The following is a 25,467-nucleotide window of genomic DNA, read 5'->3' on the forward strand; positions in this document are numbered from 1 at the left end:
AACATGACGAGATGATGCTTTATCAATAGCCAGGCTATATCCCAAACCAGTGGTCATCATTATCAATGTGCTAAGACACGGTTTCAACTCAACATCAATTCCTTACGAACCCTTCCATGCCACTCCTGAACAATACATGTGATTCAAATCTCATTCAAAGTACCACAACCTTGAATTGTCAGTAGAAGGTGAAATGTGGGAACTCACTTTCTCTAGGTCCCCTGGTCGTTCGCAAATTGCAACCACTCGGTTCTCCCGATCCACTTCAGAAAGAATATAATTCCTTTCTTCTCATTCTCACCACCCATCTTTAATCTACCACTCTTCCACTCTGATGTTGCAAACAAGGTGTTATGTTATTTAAACTTGGAAAATTGTTTCAGGTGCAAAAGTGTCCATTTATCAGGTAAATTGTTTGGTGTTGTTTTTGGTGTTGTTTTTTTGCTCACTATCTAGCTTTGTTCTGTTCAAAGGGCCCACCAAGTTATGGAGACACCCAAATGTACACAGTTTACCCCAGGGCAATACCCACACAACATGTTTAGGCAATAAGCATGCGCAAAATATGAAATCGGCTCAAATAAAGTTACTTCAAGCTAGGCAAAGGAGAGCTGCGTATGCTGACCCTATGCATTAATGTTCAAACTACCGACTGGGGCAATTTTGAACCAAGAGGAATATTTTTTTATCATAGCCCAAAGGTGGTTTATTCAATTCTTCCAATCTTTCATGATGTTGTCAATCAACTTGTTCTTAATACATTACAGTGCATTCGGAAGGTGTTCAGACCCCTTGACTTTTTCCACATTTTGTTACGTCACAGCCTCATTCTAAATTGGATTAAATAGTTTTTTCCCCTCAGCGATCTACACACAATACCCCATAATGACAAACCTAACAGGTTTTTAGACATTTTTGCTAATGTATATAAAAAAACGAATATCACATTTACATAAGTATTTGGACCCTCTACTCAGTACTTTGTGGAAACACCTTTGCCAGCGATTGCAGCCTCGAGTCTTCTTTGGTATGACGCTACAAGCTCAACACACCTGTATTTGGGGTGTTTCTCCTATTCTTCTCTGCAGATGCTCTCAAGCGTTGTCAGGTTGGATGGGGAGTCCTGCTGCACAGCTATTTAAAGGTCTTTCCAGAGATGTTGAATCGAGTTCGGGTTCTGGCTGGACCACTCAAGGACATTCAGAGACTTGTCCCGAAGCCACTTCTGTGTTGTCTTGGCTGTGTGCTTAGGGTAGTTGTACTGTTGGAAGGTGAACCTTCACCCCAGTTTGAGGTGCTGACTGCTCCGGAGCAGGTTTTCATCAAGGATCTCTCTGTACTTTGCTCCGTTCGTCTTTCCCTCAATCCTGACTAGTCTCCCAGTCCCTGCCACTGAAAAACATCTCCACAGCGTGATGCTGCCACCAACTATGATTTATGGTATCCTCAGAGGGTGGAGTGATCTTGACCTTATAGGTCAAGTGGTAGAAGTAATTAGTAGAACTGTAATACAGAAACCAGCTACCATCTGAATGTGCACATAGTGCTATATTGTGTGTATTCTCCCAAAAATAATTTTTCTATGAAAAATGTATATAAATATGTGGATTCTGCTTAGGAAAAAAGTATATTTTTGTTATACAGAATATTCTACATAACTGTATTTTGGTTTGAAAAAAATCAGAACATTATTTACATGTATAATGATGTTTTTGATAAGAATTAAGTAGATATTTTGCTGTGATTTGTTTCTTTTTCTTTCTTTTGCTTCCTAAGCTGTGAGGAAGTGAGGGCAGGCCATGCTCAAGTGTTTAGGGTGAGCTTCAGTATGCTGGTCTGGTTGGTTGGCTGCTCTCATTTTCACTATCCGACGTGAGATCTTGTCAATTCATTAATGTGTGCAAGGAAAGCTGATGTAGCTATGGGTACACTCACAATACCACATCCAGAAAATATTCAGCTTTGCAGTTCAGCTGGCAAGAACAAACGGATCTGCTGTGCTGATAAGATCTTCCATTACAGGTTTTTATATCCCTGTGATTTAGCCATTGTGGATCTGTTTAATCTGAACATATCCCACAGACAACATCTTGCATTTGCTAATACCCACATTCCTGAGCTGAATTACTGTAGCATTACTGTTTGAAGATATCACCGCAACACAAATAGGGTAGATTCCAATCCATCCTTTTATCAAGTCTTTATATGAAAACATCAGCAATGAGGCCAACTTGTAGCAATCATGGAAATGGGAGATTCTCAGATTTTCTTATATTGCATCATCACAATTTGCATAAATTCCAGTTTCTTGTAGATAGTAAAACAAACATCACAACTTGGGAAGTTTAGAACAATCTTAACAGGTAAAATGCACAGTAAAAGGGTTCATTCCAGAGAGAAAGACAAATGTGTACAAAATTGGTGCCAGCCTGTTGAGTTCAGGGGCACAGTACAGGCAGGCTGGATGCAGCCCAGAGACCTTTGAAAGCTCTGCAACAGTCTCCTTTGTCACGTCTGTGAGGCTGGAGAACAGAGGTATTGCCTCGTCTGACCAACCGCCTACGGAAAATTAATTTGCTTTCATTATATTGGCTTTTATAATTCTTTGGCTTTCATTATAGCTTACGGATACAGACAAAGTTGATCACTGTAGCTGCCAAAATTAGTCTCAGAAAGCGAGGTTAGTCTCAGACATCATTCATAATCCTGACCCCAAACACACACACACACACACACACACACACACACACACACACACAGTAGAACAGTAATTTAGACATAGATACATATTCAATCTGTAGTAAGTAAATCACTGACTCTCAGTCAGGTGGTTAAATATGCAGAGCAGGTTCGATGCATAATTAACAGCTGTAAAATGCCTATATTTCCTAATGTTCATCTCGTCTATCTGCCTGTGAGTCTACTTGCCTGCCTGTCTGTCTGTCTGTCAACACTGCTGCTGCACATACTGTCCTGAGTTTAGAAGCCAACCCCGGTAGATGTTTTCTTCTCCTTGGTTATAACAGCTGGGTTGGTGGCTGTCTGCTGTTCTTTACTGTGTGGTCAGGGTGCTGTCGGTGGTGTAGGGGTGGGACGGTCGACTACTGTGCTGTTCTGTGTGGTCATTGGTTTAGGTGCTCTAGAAGGCCAAATGGACGGGTGCCACCATGACAACCTGGCAGAACATATGGCTCTGAACCCACACAGTCACCACAAACAACACAGACGTTAACACAAACATGGCACACACTTGCTGTGTGTCTTCCTATTGTTTCTTCTCCCACTTCTGATTTCCTCTAAAGCTCTTCTTTTGCAGTCGTTCTAATCCCACACAATTTATATCCCTCACTCACTCTCAAACCTACAACCATAAGTCAACCACTCACTTTTTCTTAGTCGCTCCTCTTTATTACGTGCTTTCTCCTGCTTTCTCCTGCAGCTCAAGACTTTCTCCTCCAAGCGAAATTATAATGGACTGAACGTTGATCTTACAATCAACATATGAAGCACTCCCCCGATCCTGTTTGTGTCCATCGCCTCTCCTTCACTGAACTCCCCTGACCATGCAGGGAATATGGGATGATGAAAGAGCAGAGGCATGGAGTCTACAAGGTGTCAAGTGTTCCACACGGATGCTGGCCCATGTTGACTCCAATGCTTCCTGCACTTGTGTCAAGTTGGCTGGATGTCCTTTGGGTGTTGGACCATTCTTGATACACACTGGAAACTGTCGAGTGTGAAAAACCCAGCAGCGCTCTTGACACACTCAAACCGGTGCGCCTGCACCTACTACCATACCCCGTTCAAAGGCACTTCAATATTTTGTCTTGCCCATTCACCCTCTGAATAGCACACACACAATCCATGTTTCAATTGTCTCAAGGCTTAAAAATCCCTCTTTAACCTGCCTCCTCCCCTTCATCTACACTGATTGAAGTGGATTTAAAGTAGGCATCAATAAGGGATCATAGCTTTGACCTGGATTCACCTGGTCAGTCTGTCATGGAAAGTGCAGGTGTTCCTAATGTTTTGTCCACTCATTGTAAACTTTTGCCATCAAGTTAGACGCGAAGAGTCGTCTAGAATGTCATTGTATGCTGTAGTGTTAAGATTTCCCTTCACTGGAACTAAGGGGCCTAGCACGAACAATGCAAAACAACCCTGGACCATTATCCCTCCTACACCAAACTTTACAGTTCAAATCTAATTTTATTTGTCACATGCGCCGAATACAACAGGTAGACCTTACCGTGAAATGCTTACTTACAATCCCTTAAACAATAATGCAGTTCAAGAAAGAGGTAATAAAATATTTATTAAATTATAGTAAAAATTGAAAGTAACACAAGAAATGTACTTAACAATAACGAGGCTATATACAGGGTGCACCGGTAGTGAGTCAATGTGCAGGAGTACAGGTTAGTCAAGGTCATTTGTAATGTGAGGGGGGGGGGGTCAATGTAAATAATCTGGGTGGCCATTTGATTAGTTTCGTTGTTCAGCAGTCTTATTGCTTGGGGGTAGAAGCTGTTAAGGAGCCTTTTGGTTCTAGACTTGGCTTTCCGGTACCGCTTGCCGTGCGGTAGCAGAGAGAACAGTCTACGACTTGCGTGACTGGAGTCTTTTACCAATTTTGGGGGGGGGGGATTTCTCTGACACCGCCTAGTATATAAGTCCTAGATGTCAGGAAACCTGGCCACAGTGATGTACTGAACTGTACGCACTACCCTCTGTAGCACCTTATGGTCAGATGCCGAGCAGTTGCCATACTAGGTGGTGATGCAACCGGTCAGGGTGCTCTCGACGGTAAAGCTGTAGAAATTTGAGGAGATGGGGACCCATGCCAAATCTTTTCAGTCTCCTGAAGGGGAAAATGTGTTGCCGTGCCCTCTTCACGACTCTCTTGGTGTGTTTGGACCATGATAGTTTGTTGGTGATGCGGACACCAGGGAACTTAACTCTCGACCCACTCCACTTCAGTCCCGTTGATGTTAATGGTGGCCTGTTCGACCCTCATTTTACTGTAGTCCACGATCAGCTCCTTTGTCTTGCTCACATTGAGAGGTTGTCCTGGCACAACACCACCAGGTCTCTGACCTCATCCCTATAGGCTGTCTCATTGTTGTCGGTGATCATCACTGTTGTCATCAGCAAACTTGATGATGGTGTTGGAGGCATGCTTGGCCACGCAGTCGTGGGTGAACAGGGAGTACAGTAGTGGGCCAAGCACGCACCCCTGAGGGGCTCCAGTGTTGTGAATCAGCTGTGGTGTTGCCTACTCTTACCACCTGGGGGCGGCCCATCCAGGATGTACAGGATCCAGTTGCAGAGGAAGGTGTTTAGTCCCAGGGTCCTTAGCTTATTGATGAGCTTTGAGGGCACTATGGTGTTAAACGGTGAGTTGTAGTCAATGAATAGCATTCTCACGTAGGTGTTTCTTTTGTCCAGGTGGGAAAGGGCAGTGTGGAGTGCAATTGAGTCATCTGTGGATCTGTTGGGGCGGTTTGTGAATTGGAGTGGGTCTAGGGTGTTGATATGAGCCATGACCAGCCTTTTAAAGGACTTCATGTCGACCAACGTGAGTGCTACGGGGCGGTAATCTTTTAGGCAGGTTACCTTTGCTTTCTTGGGCACAGGGACTATGGTGGTCTGTTTGAAACATGAAGGTATTACAGACTCGGCCAGGGAGAGGTTGAAAATGTCAGTGAAAAAACTTGCCAGTGTGTCCACACATGCTTTGAGTACACGTCCTGGTAATTCATCTGTCCCTGAGGCTTTGTGAATGTTGACCTGTTTAAAGGTCTTGCTCACATCAGCTGCGGAGAGCGTAATCACACAGTCATCCGGACCTGAGCTGGTGCTCTCGTGCATGCTTCAGTGTTGCTTGCCTAAAAGTGAGCATAAAAGGCATTTAGCTCATCTGATAGGATGCATCACTGGGCAGCTCGTGGCTGGCTTTCCCTTTGTGGTTCGTAATAGTTTACAAGCCCAGCCACGTTCGAGTGTCACGAGCCGGTGTAGTAGGATTCAGTCTTAGTCTTGTACTGACGCTTTTCCTATTTGATGGTTCTACTGAGGGCATAGCGGTATTTCTTTCACGCTACCAGATTAGTATCCCGCTCCTTGAAAGCGGCAGCTCTAGCCTTTACTTCGATGCAGATGTTGCCTGTAATCCTTGGCTTCTGGTTGGGAAATGTATGTACGATCACTGTGGGGACGACGTCGTCAATGGACTTATTAATGAAGCTGGTGACTGAGGTGGTACACTCAATGCCATTGGATCAATCCCGGAACATATTCCAGTCTGTGCTAGCACAACTGTCCTGTAGCGTAGCATCCGCTTCATATGACCACTTCCGTACTGAGTGAGTCACTTACTTCCTGCTTTAGTTTTTGCTTGTATTCAGAAATCAAGAGGATATAATTATGGTCATATTTGCCAAATGGAGGGCGAGGGAGAGCTTTGTATGTGTCTGTGTGTTGAGTAACGGTAGTCTAGAGTTTTTTTATTTTATTTCTTTCCCCCTCTGGTTGCACATGTGACATTAGGTAAAAAGGATTTAAGTTTTCCTGCATTAAAATCCCCAGCTACTAGGAGCCCTGCTTCTGGAATAGCATTTTCTTGTTTGCACATGGCCTTATACAGCTCATGATTGCGGTCTTAGTGCCAGCATCGGTTTGTGGTGGTATATAGACAGCTACGAATAATATAGATGAGAACTTTCTTGGTAGATAATGTGTTCCACAGCTTATCATGAGGTATTCTACCTCAGGTGAGCAATACCTCGACTTTTTTAAATATTAGACATCACGCTCCAGCAGTTATTGACAAATAGACACACACCCCCACCCCACATTTTAACAGACTTAGCAGCTCTGTCCTGCCGAAACACGGATAAGCTAGCCCGCTCTATATAATCCCTATCGTCGTTTGGGAAAGTGTCAGTGAAACACAAGAGATTACAGTTTTAATGTCCCGTTGGTTGGATAGTTTTAATCGTAGAATGTCCAGTTTGTTTTCCAATGATTGCACGTTGGCCAATAATACAAAGGGTAGTGGTGATTTACTCATGCCGACAAATTCTCACAAGTCACCCAGATCTCTGCCTCCTGTGTTTTTGTCTTTTCTTCACGCGAATGAAGGGGATTTGGGCCTAGACTCCAGGAAGCAGTATACCTTTGCGTTGGACTCATGAAATAAAAAATCTTCATCCAGTTCGATGGGAGTAATCTCTGTTCTGATGTCCAGAAGCTCTTTTCCGTCATAAGAGACGGTAGCAACAACATTTATGTACAAAATGCGTTACAAACTATGTGAAAAAATTTAACAAAATAGCAAAGTTGGTTATATCACTCCCTGATCTGTTTCACCTGTCTTTGTGATTCTCCACCCCCCTCCAGGTGTCGCCCATTGTCCCCATTATCCCCTGTGTATTTATACCTGTGCTCTGTTTTTCTGTTGGCAGTTCGTTTTGTTTTGTCAAGCCTACCAGCATTTTCCCCTCTGTTTCTGTCTCTCGATTGTTCCTGTTTCCTAGTTTTCCCGTTGTTGACCTTTTACGCCTGCCCCGAGCCGGGCTGCTGTCCTGTACCTTTGCCCCACCTATCTGGATTACTGACCCCTGCCTGCCCTTGACCTGTCCTTTGCCTGCCCCTTTTGGATTAATAAACTGTTGTTACTTCGGCATCTAGGTCTTACCTGAAATGTGTTAGGTCAGGAGCTTGTAAAACAGCAGCCATCCCCTGCAGCTCCATTCTTATTTGACAACTGCGCTATGCATGGGGGCAGGTAGCGTTCTCCTGGCATCCGCCAAACCCAGAATTGTCCATTGTCCTGCCAGATGGTGAAGCATAATTCACAACTCCAGAGAAATAATTCCCACTTTTCAGTCCAATTGCAGCGAGCTTTACACCACTCCAGCCGACGCTTGGCATGGTGATCTTAGACTTGTGTGCGGTTGCTCGGCCATGGAAACCCATTCCATGAAGCTCCCAACGAACAGTTCTTGTGCTTTCGTTGCTTCAATAGGCAGTTTTGAACTCGGTAGTGAGTGTTGCAACTGAGGACAGATGATTTTTATGTTCTATGCACTCAGTTGTGAATAGTGAAGACATCAAAACTATGTATGAAATGATGTAACTAAAAAAGTTGTAAACAAATGCAAACATTATTTTGAGATTCTTCTAAGTATCCAAACTTTGCCTTGATTACAGCTTTTCACACTTGTCATTATCTTAACCAGCTTCATGGAATGCATTCCAATGATCAGGTGTGCCTTGTTAAAAGTTAATTTGTGGAATTTCTTTCCTTAATGCATTTGAGCCAATCAGCTGTGTTGTGACAAGATAGGGGTGGTATACAGAATATATGAAATTAATTGCAAAATTAATAGGAAATATAGTCAAGACATTGACAAGGTTATAAATAATGATTTTTAATTGAAATAATAATTGTGTCCTTCAAACTTTGCTTTCATCAAAGAATCCTCAATTTGCAGCAATAACAGCCTTGCAGACCTTTGGCATTCTAGTTGTCAATTTGTTGAGGTAATCTGAAGAGATTTCACTTCATGCCCCCTGAAGCACTTCCCACAAGTTGGATTGGCTTGATGGGCACTTCTTACGTAGCATAAGGTCAAGCTGCTCCCACAACAGCTCAATAGGGTGTCACGCGGAGCAGAACAGGTGAACCCAAGAGCAGATGAGGAGATTGGGATGAGGTAACCAAGGTATTTATTGAAACACAGGTGGAAGATGGGGTGCAGGCCAGGGTAAGGCCGGGCAGGTTGCAGGAAGCCAGGTGCTGAGGCTGGAGCAAGGAGAGTTGGGACTGGGTAATCAGGTCCGGAAAGGAATCCAAGGACGCAGTGGAGTGGAGGGTCCAGGACAGAGTAGCAGGACTGATGAGACATGGGACTGGAGACGGGGGCCAAAGTCAGAGCGGGCAGAACTGTGGCAGAGAGGAAAACAGCATCAGGCAAGGGAAACCAGGCATAACACGAAAACATGATCGAAGCATGAACAAACGGCTAAAAACGCAGACTGACCGAGCAGAGGTTACGATCTGGCTGCATGGAAGAAGCAGGGCTGAGTATTTGTAGAGGTCTTGACTATGGAAGAGGTTGCAGCTGATGGGGATCTGCTCTGCCTCCAGTACACCTGTCTCCACACACACACACACACACGGGGAGAGAGTACTGGGGGAGTGGTGGCAGGTTAGGGATACACAGGATGAGAAGTAGAGGGCGTGGCAGGAGCAGATGTAAACATAGGGTTGAGATCCAGTGACTGTGCTGGCCACTCCATTATAGACGGAATACCAGCTGACTGCTTCTTCCCTAAATAGTTATTGCATAGTTTGGAGCTGTGCTTTGGGTCATTGTCCTGTTGTAGGAGGAAATTGGCTCCAATTATGCACCTTCCACAGGGCATGGCATTTGCAAATGATAGTGAGTGATAGCCTTCCTTCTTCAAGATCCCTTTTACCCTGTTCAAATCTCCCACTTTACCACCACCAAAGCACCCCCATCAAATCACATGGCCATAAAATTGCTTCCACCATGCTTGACAGATAGCGTCAAGCACGCCATCTTTTATTTTTTTTCTGCGTCTCACAAATGTTTTTCTTTGTGATCCCGAACACCTCAAACTTAGATTTGTCTGTCCATAACACTTTTTTTCCAATCTTCCTCTGTCCAGTGTCTGTGTTCTTTTGACCATCTTAATCTTTTCTTTTTATTGGCCAGTCTGAGATATGGCTTTTTCTTTGCAACTCTGCCTAGAAGGCCCGCATCCCGGAGTCGCCTCTTCACTGTTGACTTTGAGACTGGTGTTTTGTGGGTGAAGCTGCCAGTTGAGGTCTTGTGAGGCTTCTGTTTCTCAAACTAGACACTCTAATGTACTTGTCCCCTTGCTCAGTTATGCACCGGGGCCTCCCACTCTTTTTTTTATTCTGGCTAGAGCCAGTTTTCACTGCTCTGTGAAGAGAGTAGTACACAGCGTTGTACGAAGACCTTCAGTTTATTGGCAATTTCTCACATGGAATAGCCTTCATTTCTCAGAACAAGAATCGTCTGACGAGTTTCAGAAGAAAGTACTTTGTTTCTGGCCATTTTGAGCCTCTAATCGAACCCATAAATGCTGATGCTCTAGATACTCAACTAGTCAAAAGAAGGACAACAGTTTAACTGTGCTAACATAATTGCGAAATGGTTTTCTAATGATGAATTTGCCTTTTAAAATGATACATTTGGATTAGCTAACACAACGTGCCATTGGAACACAGGAGTGATGGTTGCTGATAATGGGCCTCTGTATGCCTATGTAGATATTTGATTAAAAATAATCAATTTCCAGCTACAATAGTCATTTACAACATTACCAATGTCTACACTGTATTTCTAATCTATTTGATATTTTAATGGACCAAATGTTTTCTTTTCTTTCAATAACAAGGACATTTTTAAGTGACCCCCAAACCTTTGAACGGTAGTGTATATACAGTGCCTTGCGAAAGTTTTCGGCCCCCTTGAACTTTGCGACCTTTTGCCACATTTCAGGCTTCAATCATAAAGATATAAAACTGTATTTTTTGTGAAGAATCAACAACAAGTGGGACACAATCATGAAGTGGAATGACATTTATTGGATTTTCAAATTTTTTAACAAATCAAAACCTGAAAAATTGGGTGTGCAAAATTATTCAGCCCCCTTAAGTTAATACTTTGTATCGCCACCTTTTGCTGCGATTACAGCTGTAAGTCGCTTGGGGTATGTCTCTATCAGTTTTGCACATCGAGAGACTGACATTTTTTCTCATTCCTCCTTGCAGAACAGCTCGAGCTCAGTGAGGTTGATGGAGAGCATTTGTGAACAGCAGTTTTCAGTTCTTTCCACAGATTCTCGATTGGATTCAGGTCTGGACTTTGACTTGGCCATTCTAACACCTGGATATGTTTATTTTTGAACCATTCCATTGTAGATTTTGCTTTATGTTTTGGATCATTGTCTTGTTGGAAGACAAATCTCCGTCCCAGTCTCAGGTCTTTTGCAGACTCCATCAGGTTTTCTTCCAGAATGGTCCTGTATTTGGCTCCATCCATCTTCCCATTAATTTTAACCATCTTCCCTGTCCCTGCTGAAGAAAAGCGGGCCTAAACCATGATGCTGCCACCACCATGTTTGACAGTGGGTATGGTGTGTTCAGGGTGATGAGCTGTGTTGCTTTTACGCCAAACATAACGTTTTGCATTGTTGCCAAAAAGTTCAATTTTGGTTTCATCTGACCAGAGCACCTTCTTCCACATGTTTGGTGTGTCTCCCAGGTGGCTTGTGGCCAAATTTAAACGACACTTTTTATGGATATATTTAAGAAATGTCTTTCTTCTTGCCACTCTTCCATAAAGGCCAGATTTGTGCAATATACGACTGATTGTTGTCCTATGGACAGAGTCTCCCACCTCAGCTGTAGATCTCTGCAGTTCATCCAGAGTGATCATGGGCCTCTTGGCTGCATCTCTGATCAGTCTTCTCCTTGTATGAGCTGAAAGTTTAGAGGGATGGCCAGGTCTTGGTAGATTTGCAGTGGTCTGATACTCCTTCCATTTCAATATTATCGCTTGCACAGTGCTCCTTGGGATGTTTAAAGCTTGGGAAATCTTTTTGTATCCAAATCCGGCTTTAAACTTCTTCACAACAGTATCTTGGACCTGCCTGGTGTGTTCCTTGTTCTTCATGATGCTCTCTGCGCTTTCCACTGACCTCTGAGACTATCACAGTGCAGGTGCATTTATACGGAGACTTGATTACACACAGGTGGATTGTATTTATCATCATTAGTCATTTAGGTCAACATTGGATCATTCAGAGATCCTCACTGAACTTCTGGAGAGAGTTTGCTGCACTGAAAGTAAAGGGGCTGAATAATTTTGCACGCCCAATTTTTCAGTTTTTGATTTGTTAAAAACGTTTGAAATATCCAATAAATGTCGTTCCACTTCATGATTGTGTCCCACTTGTTGTTGATTCTTCACAAAAAAATACAGTTTTATATCTTTATGTTTGAAGCCTGAAATGTGGCAAAAGGTCGCAAAGTTCAAGGGGGCCGAATACTTTCGCAAGGCACTGTATATTTATATATTCTGGACTCTGGCATTGCTCGTCCTCGTATTTCTTAATTTCATTTGCATTTTTGGGGATTATTTGTGCATTGTTTTAGATCGCTGCACCTGCAGTAAAATCTGCAAATCTGTGCCCAATAAACTTTGATTTGATTTTGATTTCATCCAAAATAGGAGGAGACCAATTATAACTCAAAGATTTCCCTTTGTTATAATTGGCCATACTTAGAGAAAAGCAATCTGTGATCACAGAATCCAGGGAATTAGCAGTGTGTTGTTCAGTGTCTCCAAGGCAAAGGAGTGGATGTGGGAGAGAGGGAATGTAAGATTTTTGATATATAGTTCGCTAAGCCTTTAGTATGATTAAAACCCAAGCTGGAACTACAGACAAAATACTCAGTGGAGACAATACCAACGTCAAATGAGTATAGGGATTGCTGCTACTAAAGAAAGGCACCACGATGGAGAAAGGCACCGCGATGGGTGATATGTCAATTCAGACAAGGGGAAATAAATAATAATAAGACTAAGACACATATCCAGAGGAAAAATAATGAATAATCCATGCAGAGGGTTTCTTGAATAAAGCATCTGTAGGAGCTGAGTGAGAGGAGTTAGGAATACCAGACCGACTGAGGCACAACTTCTATTATACTCCACCACTATTAAACCTGCAACATTTTATTCAGTGGTAGGTATTTAGGCCGGGATTATATATGACCGCACCGTTGGAGTTGACATCTGCAATGTTTACCTTGAATGCAGTCTCCCCAAACACAGGAACATTGCCTTTTATTGTTGACAATGCACGATCGTATTGAATCCTGGCCTCAGTGTTAGGTCAGTGTTGTGTACACAGAGAGATAAAGCAAGATTTATACTGTAAGCAATGCTCTTGCTTTAGTAGAACGGATACCATCACCATATGATAGTATAAGAAGTCTTATACAGTGCCAGATCGAAGCACAGAATATGCTCCTGGCAATATTTCATCTGTTGTTTTGTGGCCTATGGCACTTCAGAGATTTGTAGTATATAGGACATCAACACATGCTGTGCTCTGTAGTGCTGCTGCTGCTCAGAAGTTCAGTCAGTTTTGACCTAATTTCCCCATTCCCTCTCACACGTATCGAATCCAGCCCCGCCTCTATTACCATAGTCACAGCCTCACTGTAATCTGTATAACTTCACACTACATTCCTTTCCTGCATCATTACACACCCCTGTCACTCACTCGCTCAACTCCTACTCTATAAACACCATATTAGCAGTACATACTGAAGTTATCATCTCCAACTCGTCTCCTCTCTCTGACACTGTTTTTGGTTTCCAGTAGAACAAGGACACAGTCAAACTCTTTTTTGTCTCTCACAAATATCTCCATTGTGGTTTGGTAGTGAACACGTTTACATACACCGGGAACAAATGAATATAACATAACATAAATACAGCTAGCACACTGACTACTATACTGTTGATGTCTGCAATAGTCGGATTTGTAGGATTAAACCCCCTCTCTGCTCCTTTCTTCACAGAGCTGCGGTAGAGTTCCGAGTATAGTCTCTCTGGTGTTATAGGTGTTGAAGTCGTGAGTCCCTGGGCTCGTCCCAAATGGCCCTCTATTTAGGGAATTAAAGGGAATAGGGTGTTCATGTGGCAGGCAATAGAACCTCTGCAGGCTTTGGCTGGCTGCTCCTCTGTGACCATATGGTCTGCCTGCTCCCTTGCTGTCTCTTTCATGCCTCAACACTGACGAGGCGAGGGAAGGGGGGATTAATATTTATCTATCTGAGCCGGTCTCTTTCCCCCGGTCCTCTGCTTCCTGCGCAGTCAGGCCAGCAGGGTTAGGATGTGGGGCCTGCATCCACAGTCAGGAGATAGACGAGGAGCGCTTGGCATGCTCTGACTGCTGCAGCAGAGAGGTAAGCTCCAAGATAACCAAGACCATACCGTAGATGAGAGAACTGTTTTGTCTTGGTGTTTGCAAAATATAATTCATGAATCAAGCCTACATCTATCTAGATTAAAATAAGATTTTGGGTCTCTGACCTACACACAATACCCCACAATGTCAAAGTGGAATTATGTTTAATAAAAATAAAAGGCTTAAATGTCTTGAGTCAATAAGTATTCAACCCCTTTGTTATGTTAAGCCTAATACGTTCAGGGGTACAATGTGCTTAACAAGTCGCATAAGTTGCATGGACATGGTCTGTGTGCAAAAATAGTGTTTAATAATCATAATATTAAACACTATGATCTGTAATGTCCCTCAGTCGAGCAATGAATTTCAAACACAGGTTCAACCATGAAGACCAGGGAGGTTTTTCAAATATCCCTTTGAGCATGGTGAAGTTTTACATGACTCTGTGGATGGTCTATCAATGCACCCCATCACTTCAAAGATACAGGTGTCCTTCCTAACTCAGTTGCCGGAGAGGAAGGAAACCGCTCAGGGATTAACACCATGAGGACAGTGGTGACTTTAAAACAGTTACAGAGTTTTTAATGGCTGTGATAGGAGAAAACTGAGAATGAGTCAACAAAATTGTAGTTACTCCACAATACTAACCTAATTGACAGAGTGAAAAGAAGAAATAAACTTATTTCAAAACACTAAAAGATACTACTTTAAAAAATGTGGCAAAGCAATTCAGTTTTTGTCCTGAATACAAAATGTTATGTTTGGGGCAAATACAATACAACACATTAATTCGTTTTTACAAGCATAGTGGTGGCTGCGTCATGTTATGGGTATACTTGTAATAGGATGACTGGGGAGTTTTTCAGTATAAAGACATGTAATGGAGCTAAGCACAGGCAAAATTCTAGAGGAAAACCTGGTTCAGTCTGCTTTTCACAGACACTGCGATTAATTCACCTTTCAGCAGGACAATAATCTAAACCACAAAGCTAAATCTACGCTGGAGTTTCTTACCAAGAAACAGTGAAAGTTCCTGAGTGGCCGAGTTACAGTTTTGACTTAAACCTACATGAAAATCTATGGCAAGACCAAAAAAGGGTTGTCTAGCAATGATCAACAACCAATTAGACAGAGCTTGAAGAATTCTGAAAATAATAAATGGCACAATCCAGGTATGGAAAGCTCTTAGAGAATTACTCAAAGACTCACAACTATATTCGCTGCCAAAGGCTCTTCTACAAAGTATTGACTCAGTGGTATGAATACTTATGTAAATTAGATTTCTGTATTTAATTTTCAATAAATGTACAAAAATGTCTAGAAACATGTTTTCACTTTGTCATTATGGGATATTGTGTGTAGATGGGTGAATTGAATCCATTTTGAATTCAGGCTGTAACACAATGATTTATGAAAACTTTCTGAAAGCACTGTAGATCCATGAACAAAAATATAAACGCAACAATTTCAAAGATTTTACTGTGTTACAGTTCATATGAGGGAATCAGTCAATTTAAATAAATCTATGGATTTCATATGACTGGGAATACAGATATGCTGGTCACATACCTCAGGATCTCGTCGCTGCCACGACTTCCGCCGAGGTCGGGCCCTCTCCTTGTTCGGGCGGCGGTCGGTGTCGCCGGCCTTCTAGCCATCGCCGATCCACCTTTGAATTTTCCATTTGTTTTGTCTTGTCTTCCCACACATCTGGTTCCAATTCCATAATTACATTGTGTATTTAACCCCCTGTTTCCCCCATGTCTTTGTCCGGAATTGTTTGTTGTAAGTGCTTATGCACGTTATGTCTGGCGTGCGAAGGGTTTTTGTCCCATCGTGTGTGTTATATATATATATATATATTTCATTCGTTCGTTTTGTTCAGTGATTTTGATTATTAAACTGTGCCGTTGTAACAGTCTTTGCTCTCCTGCGCCTGACCTCTCTGCCACCAGTACGCACTCCTCACAGTCACGGTATTTCTGTGATTTCAAATTTCAATAAATTTCATAAATAAAATGCAATTGTGTTCGTTGTCTGTAGCTTATGCCTGCCCAAACCATAACCCCAACGCCACCATGTGGCACTCTGTTCACAACATTGACATCAGCAAACCGCTCACCCACACAACACCATACACGTGTTCTGCGGTTGTGAGGCCGGTTGGACGTACTGCCAAATTCTTTAAAACAACATTGGTAGATGGTAGAAAAATGACCAATCAATAATCTGGCAAAAGCTCTGGTTGACATTCCTGCAGTCAGCATGCCAATTGCAGGCTCCCTGAAAACTTGAGACATCTGTGGCAATGTGTTTTGTTATGAAACTGAACATTTTAAGTGTGTCCTTTTATGGTCCCCAGCACAAGGTGCACCTGTGTAATGATCATGCTGTTTAATATGATTATTGATATGCCACACCTGTCAGGCTGATTAATTGTCTTGACAAAGGAGAAATGCTCACTAACTGCAATGTAAACACATTTTGTGCACAACATCTGAGAGAAATAAGCTTTTTGTGCATATGGAACATTTCTGGGATCTTCTATTTCAGCTCATGACCCATGGGACCAACACTTTACATGTTGCGCACCTTTTTTTGTTCAGTGTAATTACATGTTGAACCTATGAGCGTTTTTTTTTTTAATGTGAATTTAATTTCATCCTGAGTGTTTTATTGGCTTTGAAAGTGGAAAAAGGATTAAACCTACATATCATTCTGATGAGTTGAGACTTGTCGGTGGTGTAGGCGACACAGACCTCCCCTTACACAGAGACACAGACCTCGCCAAGCACAGGAACAAACCCACTGTGGATGTTGTCACAAACAGAGCAACCTACTCTTAAAACGCATATAATAAACTGCATATTAAAGATATTAATAATTAATATTAATAAACTGCATTATTAAAGCATATTATGAACTGTTGTAGCCACATCTCCATGTCCCAATGGGCCATGAAAAAGAAGAGGGAAGGAGTAACATACAGTGACACTGGTTATATTGGGGTCTGTCACTGAACCACAAACAGATCTGTTGTAGAGCATTTACAATCTCTAGGTATAACTGAAGGGAGCCTATCTATGACTTGTTTACCTCTTTATCTGTGAAGTGGCTGGGCCTGGCAGGAATGTCTGTCATGGCATGGGACGCTGTGCTGTAGTTGTGTCCAGCATTTCCATGTGAGCAGGACGGAGTGCGTGTGTATGTGTTGGGCACATGCCTACGTGTGTGTGTGTGTGTAGATTGGGAATAGACTAGCATCCTGTTTAACACAGTCCACCACAGATCTTTGGAGCTGTTTGTGACTGAGACTTATAAAAGTGTGTCTCAAACAATGTATAGTTGTGATTGCTAGGCATACAAATAAGGTCTAGTTACGGCTGCAACCAGACTGGATTGTGAACTTACCCTTCTCAATCAATCAATCAAATGTATTTAGAAAGCCCTTCTTACATCAGCTGATGTCACAAAGTGCTGTACAGAAACCCAGCCTAAAACCCCAAGCAGGAAGCAATGCAGGTGTAGAAGCACAGTGGCTAGGAAAAACTCCCTAGAAAGGCCAGAACCTAGGAAGAAACCTAGAGAGGAACCAGGCTATGAGGGGTGGCCAGTCCTCTTCTGGCTGGGCCAGGTGGACATTATAACAGAACATGGCCAAGATGTTCAATTCTTCATAGATGACCAGCAGGGTCAAATAATAATAATCACAGTGGTTGTAGAGGGTGCAACAGGTCAGCACCTCAGGAGTAAATGTCATTTGGCTTTTCATTGCCGATCATTCAGAGTATCTCAACCACTCCTTCTGTCTCTAGCGAGTTTAAATCAGCAGGTCTGGGACAAGGTAGCATATCCGGTGAACAGGTCAGGGTTCCATAGCTGCAGGCAGAACAGTTAATTAGAGCAGCAGCACGGCCAGGTTGATTGGGGACAGCAAGGAGTCATCAGGCCAGGTTGACCTGAGGCATTGTCCTAGGGCTCAGGTCTTCTGAGAGAAGGAAAAAAAGAGAATTAGAGAGAGCATACTTAAATTCACACAGGATAAGACAGGATAAATACTCCAGATATAACAGACTGACCCTAGCCCCCTGACACAAACTATTGCAGCATAAATACTGGAGGCTGAGACAGGAGGGGTCAGGAGACACTGTGGCTCCGTCCGAACAGGCAGGATATAACCCCACCCACTTTGCCAAAGCACAGCCCCCACTCCACGAGAGGGATATCTTCAACCACCAATTTACTATCCTGATACAAGGCCGAGTATAGCCCACGAAGATCTCTGACATGGCACGAACCCAGGGGGGGGGGACGCCAACCCGGACTGAAAGATCGCATCATTGACTCAACCCACTCAAGTGACACACCCCTCCTAGGGACGGCATGAAATAGCACCAGTAAGCCAGTGACTCAGCCCCTGTATTAGGGTTAGAGGCAGAGAATCCCAGTGGAAAGAGGGGAACCGGCCAGGCAGAGACAGCAAGGGCGGTTCGTTGCTCCAGAGCCTTTCCGTTCACCTTCACACTCCTGGGCCAGACTACACTCAATCATATGACCCACTGAAGAGATGAGTCTTCAGTAAAGACTTAAAAGGTTGAGACCGAGTTTGCGTCTCTCACATGGGTAGGCAGACCATTCCATAAAAATGGAGCTCTATAGGAGAAAGCCCTGCCTCCAGCTGTTTGCTTAGAAATTCTAGGGACATTTAGGAGGCCTGTGTCTTGTGACTGTAGCATATGTGTAGGTATGTACGGCAGGACCAAATCGGAAAGACCGGTAGGAGCAAGCCCATGTAATGCTACAAAGCATAAGCAGTAAAGGTAAGCAGTAAAACCTTCAAATCAGCCCTTGTCTTGACAGGAAGCCAGTGTAGGAAGGCTAACACTGGAGTAATATGATCAATTTTTTGGGTTCTAGTCAGGATTCTAGCAGCCGTATTTAGCACTAACTGAAGTTTATTTAGTGCTTTATCCGGGTAGCCAGAAAGTAGAGCATTGCAGTAGTCTAACCTAGAGTAACAAAAGCATGGATTAATTTTTCTGCATAATTTTTGGAAAAAGTTTCTGATTTTTGCAATGTTACGTAAATGGAAAAAATATGTCCTTGAAACAGTCTTGATACAGTGCCTTGTGAAAGTATTCGGCCCCCTTGAACTCTGCGACCTTTTGCCACATTTCAGGCTTCACACATGAAGATATAAAACTGTATTTTTTTGTGAAGAATCAACAACAAGTGGGACACAATCATGAAGTGGAACGACATTTTATTGGATATTTCAAACCTTTTTAACAAATCAAAAACTGAAAAATTGGGCGTGCAAAATTATTCAGCCCATTTACTTTCAGTGCAGCAAACTCTCTCCAGAAGTTCAGTGAGGATCTGTGAATGATCCAATGTTGACCTAAATGACTAATGATGATAAATACAATCCACTTGTGTGTAATCAAGTCTCCGTATAAATGCACCTGCACTGTGATAGTCTCAGAGGTCCGTTAAATGCGCAGAGAGCATCATGAAGAACAAGGAACACACCAGGCAGGTCCGAGATACTGTTGTGAAGAAGTTTAAAGCTGGATTTGGATACAAAAAGATTTCCCAAGCTTTAAACATCCCAAGGAGCACTGTGCAAGCGATAATATTGAAATGGAAGGAGTATCAGACCACTGCAAATCTACCAAGACCTGGCCGTCCATCTAAACTTTCAGCTCATACAAGGAGAAGACTGATAAGAGATGCAGCCAAGAGGCTCATGATCACTCTGGATGAACTGCAGAGATCTACAGCTGAGGTCGGAGACTCTGTCCATATCAGTCGTATATTGCACAAATCTGGCCTTTATGGAAGAGTGGCAAGAAGAAAGCCATTTCTTAAAGATTTCCATAAAAAGTTTAATTTAAAGTTTGCCACAAGCCACGTGGGAGACACACCAAACATGTGGAAGAAGGTGCTCTGGTCAAATGAAACCAAAATTGAACTTTTTGGCAACAATGCAAAACGTTATGTTTGGCGTAAAAGCAACACAGCTCATCACCCTGAACACACCATACCCACTGTCAAACATGGTGGTGGCAGCATCATGGTTTGGGCCTGCTTTTCTTCAGCAGGGACAGGGAAGATGGTTAAAATTGATGGGAAGATGGATGGAGCCAAATACAGGACCATTCTGGAAGAAAACCTGATGGAGTCTGCAAAAGACCTGTGACTGGGACGGAGATTTGTCTTCCAACAAGACAATGATCCAAAACATAAAGCAAAATCTACAATGGAATGGTTCAAAAATAAACATATCCAGGTGTTAGAATGGCCAAGTCAAAGTCCAGACCTGAATCCAATCGAGAATCTGTGGAAAGAGCTGAAAACTGCTGTTCACAAATGCTCTCCATCCAACCTCACTGAGCTCGAGCTGTTTTGCAAGGAGGAATGGGAAAAAATTTCAGTCTCTCGATGTGAAAAACTGATAGAGACATACCCCAAACGACTTACAGCTGTAATCGCAGCAAAAGGTGGCGCTGCAAAGTATTAACTTAAGGGGGCTGAATAATTTTGCACGCCCAATTTTTCAGTTTTTGATTTGTTAAAAAAGTTTGAAATATCCAATAAATGTTGTTGCACTTCATGATTGTGTCCCACTTGTTGTTGATTCTTCACAAAAAAATACAGTTTTATATCTTTATGTTTGAAGCCTGAAATGTGGCAAAAGGTCGCAAAGTTCAAGGGGCCGAATACTTTCGCAAGGCACTGTATGTTCTTCAAAAGAGAGATCAGGGTCCAGAGTAACGCCGAGGTCCTTCACAGTTTTATTTGAGACGACTGTACAACCATTACGATTAATTGTCAGATTCAACAGAAGATCTCTTTGATTCTTGGGACCTAGAACAATCATCTCTGTTTTGTCTGAGTTTAAAAGTAGAAAGTTTGCAGCCATCCACTTCCTTATGTCTGAAACACAGGCTTCTAGCGAGGGCAATTTTGGGGCTTCACCATGTTTCATTGAAATGTACAGCTGTGTGTCATCTGCATAGCAGTGAAAGTTAACATTATATTTTCGAATGACATCCCCAAGAGGTAAAAATATATAGTGAAAACGGAACCTTGAGGAACACCGACATTTACAGTTGATTTGTCAGAGGACAAACCATTCACAGAGACAAACTGATATCTTTCCGACAGATAAGATCTAAACCAGGCCAGAACTTGTCCGTGTAGACCAATTTTGGTTTACAATCTCTCCAAAATAATGTGGTGATCGATGGTATCAAAAGCAGCACTAAGGTCTAGGAGCACAAGGACAGATGCAGAGCCTCGGTCTGATGCCATTAAAGCTCATTTACCACCTTCACAAGTGCAGTCTCAGTGCTATGAAGGGGTCTAAAACCAGACTGAAGCATTTCGTATACATTGTTTGTCTTCAGGAAGGCAGTGAGATGCTGCGCAACAGGTCTGAGAATACCTGGTCAGCGCTTCTTCTGAGAGCTAACATAGACATCTTAGAAATCTATTATAGAAGTCTGAGAATACCTGGTCAGCGCTTCTTCTGAGAGCTAACATAGACATCTTAGAAATCTATTATAGAAGTCTGAGAATACCTGGTCAGCGCTTCTTCTGAGAGCTAACATAGACATCTTAGAAGTCTATTATAGAAGTCTGAGAATACCTGGTCAGCGCTTCTTCTGAGAGCTAACATAGACATCTTAGAAGTCTATTATAGAAGTCTGAGAATACATGGTCAGCGCTTCTTCTGGGAACTAACATAGACATCTTAGAAGTCTATTATAGAAGTCTGAGAATACCTGGTCAGCGCTTCTTCTGGGAGCTAACATAGACATCTTAGAAGTCTATTATAGAAGTCTGAGAATACCTGGTCAGCGCTTCTTCTGGGAGCTAACATAGACTAAATTTGAGATGAAATTTAGAAAATGTTACTGCATGAAGTGAGGGGGAAAGGGACAGTCAGCTTTGAGATGGAAAGTTTAAAACATGATTAACTTAAGGTTTCAGGTCAGTGAATGAGATCAATATGAGCGAGAGAGTTCCCAGGGGAGAGGGATGATGATGGGAACCCAGTGTGTGCGTGTGTCTGTGTGTGTACGTGTGTCTGCTGGTGCTCGGGTGTCTCATTACAAAATGAAGGGTGATAAAATGAGGTGACATATGTAAGCTCTTCGTGAAAGTGCCATCTCAGGAATGTTATCTTTTGTGGTATCTTTCTAGCTTCAGTACATCAAAAGTGGTTTTGAATAATGCAAGCTGCACTGTTCACTGTATTATGTACTGTATGAGTTTGTTATGACTTAGCTTAGCACATGTATGCTGTAAAGCATTTCTAATGATTTTCTCCCTCCCTCTCTCTCTCTCTCTGTACAGCGTTGCTGATTGGGTCGGGGTGTGCGCTCTACCCTTTAGGTTGGGACAGTGACGAAGTTCGACAGACCTGCAGCAATAGGTCCAACCAGTTTGAGCTTGGTATGGGTCAAACATCCACACAAGAACACCATCATATTCAAGTCACAAGTTGATAATCAACAAGTCATTCAAATTGGTCACAGCTCATATTATGGTATGTTGGCTCAGATTCAAATTCGCTGTGTTTGTGTCTGTGTCTGCGTCCAGGTTCTTGTGAGATTGGCTGGGCGTTCTACTGTACCGGAGCAGGGGCATCAGCAGCCATGATGTTATGCACCTGGATGGCCTGCTTCGCTGGGAAGAGACAGAAGCAGTACCCCTACTGATGTCATCAAGGCGGGACAGCCACCGAGACCAGGATGTTATGCACCTGGATGGCCTGCTTCGCTGGGAAGAGACAGAAGCAATACCCCTACTGATGTCATCAAGGCGGGACAGCCACCGAGACCAGGATGTTATGCACCTGGATGGTCTGCTTCGCTGGGAAGAGACAGAAGCAGTACACCTACTGATGTCATCAAGGCGGGACAGCCACAGACACCATGATGACCACCTCCCCCAACACCCGTCATCAATGGCAATTGAAGAGACTCAGAGCAAAGGATAATATCAGGGGGACAGTGTCTATGGGCGCATTCGACATTGCAGTTGACTTTAAAGGCGAGTGGAGACTGATCTACAAATCACCATCATAAATAACTACTCAATATTATTTGTAGATCAGTCAGTCACAATTTACCCATGGAACATCACAATTTTGATGCTCTTGAACACAGCCTGTATGCCATATGCTAGTTATGCACTCTGTCATCATAATTGAAGCAGAGCGGACTACCTTGTGGTGCATTTGGTACTAAGGCAGAAAATAATATAACACAACACAATACATTCGCAATGACACTCCATTGTCCAACAGAGCATTTCAAAAGAGTGGAGTCTACATACTTTGTATTCATTGACAGCAAGAACAACATCTGTTTCTGTCTCTATTTTCCTTGGGTTGTATGGTTGCTTCTCTATTCCTCCTCCTATTCTATTCTGTCATGTCCCTGTACTATAACTTTGTGGTAACTGGCACAACCAGTGGTAAAGATATATTAAATTACTATACTTTTGATATTACTTTGTTATTGTATTTTACATCCTGTATTTAATAAATATGTTATGTACCCCCACATTGCCCTAGTATTGCCTTAAAGACCCGTAAAAAGCAAATTCTCATGGCGTCGATATGAGTCCGAAACATTTATTGTAGCGTCAAAATGTACTACCAAGTGTAAATTGGATAATTTTGGTCATAAAGTCAGTCTTGTCCAAAAGGGAGATTTGCAAGATTATAGGAAAGCTTGTATGTCACATAATGAAGGGTACAGTAAGAGTTTTCCTTGGGTTGGGTTTATTTAAATTCTGCCCACAGCTGGCAGCACCCAAGTAATCATCAATTTGGAGCGCAGCTGCACGCAACCTGATGCAATGTTCAATTTGGTTTGACATTCAATATCCCTATGGGGCTGGTTAGGGACCATCAGTAAATGACACAATGTACCTGGGACAATAGTTTAAAAGGTCAAAAGCTCAATTTCAATGACTTAAAAATCTCAAACCAACTATAAATTGGAGAAATTCTAAAAAAGCTAAAAGATGTGCAACATGACAATACGTTGTGTCATTTATTTGTCCCTAACTAGAGCCAGAGAGGCTATCCAATGTCAAACCATGTCAAACAAACTTTGTCACACCAGTGAGCTGTAGCTAATTGGTGAAATAAGTTTGCTTGCACTAGCTAACCTAGACTTGAAGACTCGAGACCTGGTTGACTGTTTCAAGTTATCTAGAAGGTTGAGTGACTGTGTACTGTTGTGGCAGAATGATTATACACACATGAGACACCCACATTAAACCACCACTCCAAAACAACTCTTGTTTGGCTTCAGTCATGACTGCTGCATTTCTTAATGTCCAAACCGAATAACGAGGCCAAAAGTTCAGCACCCCTTTAAATATATAAACCCTTACTGGTATCTTGCAATCATTTTTAACTGTTATCATGTCAGTAACTATTTACAGTATAGCTATAAAACAGGGAATGTTGAAGTCCCTTAATGTATGTCTGTCATATGTTTGTGTTTTTGTGTGTGTATGATGTACAGTATATTGTATTATATAGCATTACATTTGAATGAAACAATAGATTTGACCCTGTAAATATATCGTTACTTTAAAGTCTTAATAAATATTCACAAACCTTTCAGAAGTGGAGAAGTTCTAAAGCTGTAGCTCCACTTAATCTGATTTGAAGCACTTGGCATGAGACTATTGGTCTTTCTTGAAGCCTTAACAGCAATTTGTTTCTCATCTGTTCAGATTATTGGTGAATCAATTAAATGTATTTATAAAGCCCTTTTTACATCAGCTGATGTCACAGAGTGCTGTACAGAAACCCAGCCTAAAACCCCAAACAGCAAGCAATGCAGGTGTAGAAGCACGGTGGCTAGGAAAAACTCCCTAGAAAGGCAGGAACCTAGGAAGAAACCCAGAGAGGAACCAGGCTATGAGGGGTGGCCAGTCCTCTTCTGGCTGTGCCGGGTGGAGATTATAACAGAACATGGCTAAGATGTTAAAATGTTCATAAATGACCAGCAGGGTCAAATAATATTAATCACAGTGGTTGTAGAGGGTGCAACAGGTCAGCACCTCAGGAGTAAATGTCAGTTTGCTTTTCATAGCCAATCATTCAGAGTATCTCTACCACTCCTGCTGTCTCTAAAGAGTTGATATGCTTGGTTAATCTGTGTTAAAACCATCTGTCGTGTTTATCTTTATTGATGGTCAGCTCAAACAACATAAACTGGCTGTTATTTGGGCTTTAAAACCCATCAGGATTGACTATGAAGAGAACAGCAAGGAGGGAGGGGAGTTAACCTGTCAACAGATGCTGCTGGAGGTAAATCATTGGTAAGGGTTAACACACACACATGCACACACACCAATTCCAAATGTCATTGGTCCACTGCCAGACCA

At 42.5% G+C, this 25,467-nt stretch overlaps 1 protein-coding gene across 3 annotated transcripts in view; it reads left to right on the forward strand.

Moving 5' to 3' along the window:
• The window catches only part of LOC135509712 (LHFPL tetraspan subfamily member 6 protein-like), a 38,128-nt gene extending 13,376 nt beyond the window's left edge, over positions 1-24,752 (forward strand). For 2 of the 3 annotated variants that reach the window (XM_064930591.1, XM_064930590.1), the window contains 2 exons: positions 22,408-22,506; positions 22,654-24,752. In XM_064930591.1, the coding sequence (XP_064786663.1) occupies positions 22,408-22,506; positions 22,654-22,772 (218 nt within the window). In that variant the 3' untranslated portion in view covers positions 22,773-24,752. The other variant, XM_064930592.1, reaches the window with a different exon arrangement.
• The last annotated feature ends 715 nt before the right edge of the window (positions 24,753-25,467 follow it).

Source organism: Oncorhynchus masou, chromosome 22, assembly GCF_036934945.1.
Source record: "Oncorhynchus masou masou isolate Uvic2021 chromosome 22, UVic_Omas_1.1, whole genome shotgun sequence".
Classification (NCBI taxonomy): domain Eukaryota; kingdom Metazoa; phylum Chordata; class Actinopteri; order Salmoniformes; family Salmonidae; genus Oncorhynchus; species Oncorhynchus masou.